The 4,279-nt window shown below is 60.6% G+C and overlaps 1 protein-coding gene across 2 annotated transcripts; it reads left to right on the top strand.

The window, feature by feature from the left end:
- The first annotated feature begins 1,360 nt into the window (after window positions 1-1,360).
- HELT (helt bHLH transcription factor) lies at window positions 1,361-3,139 on the top strand. 2 transcript variants are annotated; one of them, XM_059681117.1, is made up of 3 exons: window positions 1,361-1,720; window positions 1,967-2,063; window positions 2,479-3,139. In XM_059681117.1, exons 1-3 carry the CDS (start codon window positions 1,703-1,705, stop codon window positions 2,973-2,975), a joined length of 612 nt encoding a protein of 203 aa, XP_059537100.1. In that variant the 5' UTR covers window positions 1,361-1,702; the 3' UTR covers window positions 2,976-3,139. The 2 variants fall into 2 exon arrangements, with proteins under 2 accessions (XP_059537100.1, XP_059537099.1); XM_059681116.1 differs by having other exon boundaries at window positions 2,476-3,139.
- The last annotated feature ends 1,140 nt before the right edge of the window (window positions 3,140-4,279 follow it).

Below are 4,279 nucleotides of genomic sequence, written 5' to 3'. Positions count from 1 at the left end.
ACGTTGCATAATGCTCGCCTGGGCCAGCTGCATGCCCCCTTTTCTTCTCGGCCCACTCTTCTCTGTGTTGCCCCCCAATCCTCCCACCACCCCCCTCCCACCACCCCCCTCCCACCACACACACAAGCCTGCCTGCCTGCCTCTCCTCCCCCACCCTCTGGCATGATTAAAATTTAGCCCAATGAAACTATTCATACTTTTCAATGGGCATTTTCGTATCGGCTAAGAGGCTACAAATTGAGCCTCTTCCCCTCCCCCGTCCCCCTACCCCCGCGAAGAGGGGCCGAGGGGGGAGAAAAGAAAGCGAGCGACGTGGTCAGGGAGAAGGGGGAGCGTCGCGTGCCAAAGGCGGGCGGGAGGGGCGGCGCAGCGCGGGAGCCTCGTGTGCCAGCCGCAGCCCACACCTGCCGGGATGTCCGGACAAATGAAGCGGCGTCGACAAAAAGGGGGAGATGGACGTGTCACCAAGTCGTGTGAGAAAAGCCTGGGAACAAACGGGGCGCCTCCGTCTCCAAGGGCTCTCCCTTGAACCCAGCGGAACAGCCTATTAAAGGCTTACTTAATTACTTTAATGGCTCTGGACAGGCTTTAAAGCGCACTGGGCGCTGGGACTGCGCCCTTGCTGGGATTTGTAAACAGGCAATCGTGTGAGACTCGGTGGTGGGACTAAAGGAGGCGACACTGTTTTGTGAGGGTCCTCACCCCCCGGTGCCCGCGGCCGCTGCGCCCCTGCGCTCTGCGCCTGTGGCTACGGGCGCTCGCTCGCTCGACACCGGCCCCAGCTACCGCCTCCTTTTCCTGCCGGGGCTGTTGCCATGCAAATGTTATTCCCCGCCAATCACGTGTCCTTTGAAGGGCCACGTGGATTAACAAAGCTCATCTACCCCCAGCTCGCCCCCCTCGGCTGCTAATTTTTTTTCCCTTAACTTCTTTAAAACTGATCTTGAATGCATACATCCCGCAAACGCAGCTCCCTAATCCTATGGAATAATTCAACTCGTGAATGCACTTGGAGCCCTGGGTGACCGCTTTATAAGGCAGCCCCTCGGCGCTGGGAGGCGGCAGTCTACCTGGGACCCTGAAAGGGGCGCACGAGGCGGAGATCCGACGGGTAGACGGCTCCGCGCCCCCGCCTCTCCAGGGCGCGCTCTCACCAGGATGTCAGACAAGCTCAAGGAACGCAGAGTGAGTCGCTGGGGCTGGACGGCTCTTGCGCTCTGATGGTGGGGCACTGACCCCCCAGCGGCCACCTGGCTGGGCCGAGGGCAGGGACGTGACCACGCGTGACTTCTCCTGTAAAGCAGTTCTGAGTGGTTTGGGAAGGGGAGGAGGATGGAGGGAGGAGACTCCTGAACCCGCGAGGAGCCCAGGCCTAGTGGCCACCTCCCCACAGCCTTGGCCCTCAGCTCGGGGTGTAGCCCAGCGAGTAGGGAGGCTGGATGGGAGCGCGCCAACACGGCGAAGGAGGGCAGAGCTCTTTTATCCACGTGTGGAGAGGAAGGGACCCCTTCGGGGGCGAGCTCCTGGGCAGCACTGGGAGCTGGGAAGCCGGTGGGCGGGGGGATTTCCACTCCCTGGGTAAAGCCATCGGAAATTCACAAACTTCTGTTCGCAGAGAACCCGCGTTTCCCACAAAGTGATAGAAAAGCGGCGGAGAGACCGGATTAACCGCTGTTTGAACGAGCTGGGCAAGACGGTGCCCATGGCCCTGGCGAAGCAGGTAACGTATGGCACTGAGAACAGGGAACTAGATGCCGGGGACCCTCTGCTGCCACCCTCGGCCTAGATGCCGGGGTCTGGGGACAGAGAGGGCCCTTACGGGAGCCTCCTTCCCCGCCTGAGCGCCGAGTCCAGGCACCGTGCGCGGTGCACAGCAGCCGCTCGCTAGTCCTCTGCAGATCGCACCGCGCACGGCCCCGAGGCTGGCCTGCGCCTGCGCGCGCTGAGGCCCCTTCTCCCGCTGCAGACCTCCGGGAAGCTGGAGAAGGCGGAGATCCTCGAGATGACCGTCCAGTACCTGCGGGCGCTGCACTCGGCTGACTTTCCCCGGGGAAGGGAAAAAGGTGCGCCCGGGCTGGGCCAGGCGAAACCCGGCCGGGAGCGTGCGCCACACAGACCTGGGGGTGGCGGTAGGAGGAAGGCGCGCAGGAGAGGTCTCCTCTCCCGACCCTGCGGAGCGGGCGCGGTGGGTCCTGCAAAGGCTAGCGGACGGGGCCGGGGGGGGGGGGGGGGCGGTTCTGGGCTGGTTGGTTCCGTTGCCTCCTCTCAGGTGGGGAGGGGCAGAGTCAGCCGCTTAAGAAAAGCAGGCCTCTGGCTTGTTCTTTTCCCTTCTCCAGACTGGGGAGAGGGGAGGCGGACCTCCAGTGGGAACTCTGGCCAGAAAGTGTGGTGGGAGGTGCCTGCACCCGCCTGGGGCTCCCGGCAGGGAAGGGGCCGCTCAGTTTCTTTCCTGTCTATGACTTTCCCGCCCTCCAGCAGAACTGTTAGCAGAGTTTGCCAACTACTTCCACTACGGCTACCACGAGTGCATGAAGAACCTGGTGCATTACCTCACCACCGTGGAGCGCATGGAGACCAAGGACACCAAGTACGCGCGCATCCTCGCCTTCCTGCAGTCCAAGGCCCGCCTGGGCGCCGAGCCCGCCTTCCCGCCGCTGGGGTCGCTCTCGGAGCCGGATTTCTCCTATCAGCTGCACCCAGCGGGGCCCGAGTTCGGGGGCCACAGCCCCGGGGAGGCGTCCGTGTTCCCGCAGGGTGCAGCCCCCGGGCCCTTCCCCTGGCCGCCCGGCGCGGCCCGCAGCCCGGGGCTGCCCTACCTGCCCAGCGCGCCCGTGGCGCTCCCCAGCCCCACGCAGCAGCACAGCCCCTTCCTAGCGCCGGTGCAGGGCCTGGATCGACACTACCTCAACCTGATTGGCCACGCCCACCCCAACGGCCTCAACCTGCACCCGCCCCAGCACCCCCAAGTTCTCTGACACCCGCCGCCCGCCCGCTTTCTCTGGGCACGGGCGCTGCGCTGCTTAGGAGATACTGCGTGTTGTACAGGTGTATATAGCGTGCCGACCAACAGCGGGTGGGGAAGGCCAAGAGCAAAGCAAGTCTTCTGAAGGGTCTCCCCGGTAATAAATGTGTTCTGTTAAAGACCCAAAGAGATGGCTTTCTTTACCTTCTGCTCCTCCACAATCCACCCCTCGGATGTGCCCAGCCAGGGCCAGGGGCTCACAGGGGCTAAGGTGATGGCCCTCAGTAATTTGGGGAGCTTCCCCCAACCCCTGTGCAGTGTGAGGGGGCGGGGGGGGGGAGCTAAGTGGAGGTGTCCTTGGGACTGGATTTTGAGGCTTCCCTGAGGCTGCAGACCCGCTCCGCCCCACATGCATCTTGGGCATTTGCTCAGGGGAAGGGCAGACGTGAGTAACGGGGCTATTGGCTCTCAGATAATTCAGGTCCAAGGACTCGCCCCAAACTGGCTTTGGTGGACTTGCCCAGCTCAGACCTGCCGCCCTTCCTGCCCCACAACAAGCCCCAGGGATGTAGGCGCCCGCTGGTCTGGAGTGTGGTGACACTCAGGCCGCTGAGTGGGCGACAAAATTTACAGCCTTAACACATCTCTAAGTGCATATAACTTCTGAGGTATGGCTTAAAAACAACATCCAATGAAGGTTTTTTGTTTCGTTGTGTTTTAACCCCTGCTCCGGAGGGTTTAGAGAAGCTGGCATTGCCTTTTATGCACAGATGGGCTCAGCTTCCAGGGGACTAGGAATCAGGGTGAGAGGCCAGCACGGCTGGGCTAGGAAATGAGCTCTCCAGGGACTGTTTCCTCCGCATACCCCACAATGAGGATCCCCACTCTGTGCCACTGGCTTGGGGTTCAGGTTCTCAGGCCTATAAGCAAAGGCTTCCCCTCTTCCCCATCCCAGGGGGTGGACAAGGAGGGGGTATTTAACCTTCCTGCTCCACCCAGAACACAGGCAAGTTTGGGGCTAGACTGTCTAGGGGAGACTTGGCTAGTATCTTTAAGGGATTATGATTTTCAATTCCAGTTGGATCTGCACCTTACCCATAAAACAGGGATACATTTAAAATAGCGAGCTAAGGTCATGTTTTTCTAAGACCTAAACAGCAAAGTAAGCCTGGCTGTTGTCCTATATAAACGGACAGAATTCAATAAGGTGCCCAATCAGCTAAAGTTGTGTTTATGGGGATTTAAATGTTTCCCTTTATTGACCCTTTTCTTTGTTCCATCTTTTCTTTTTGTTCCTGTTGGCTTTGATGCAATTAC

This window comes from Myotis daubentonii, chromosome 2 (assembly GCF_963259705.1).
Source record: "Myotis daubentonii chromosome 2, mMyoDau2.1, whole genome shotgun sequence".
In the NCBI taxonomy this organism is placed as follows: Eukaryota; Metazoa; Chordata; class Mammalia; order Chiroptera; family Vespertilionidae; genus Myotis; species Myotis daubentonii.
This window is presented reverse-complemented; position numbering and strand designations above follow the sequence as displayed.

Bases quoted from the DNA above. Each gene is read 5' to 3' on its own strand.
- HELT (XM_059681116.1), top strand. The intron at 2,064-2,475 runs GTGCGCCCGGGC...CCCGCCCTCCAG, and splicing joins TCCCCGGGGAAGGGAAAAAG to CAGAACTGTTAGCAGAGTTT.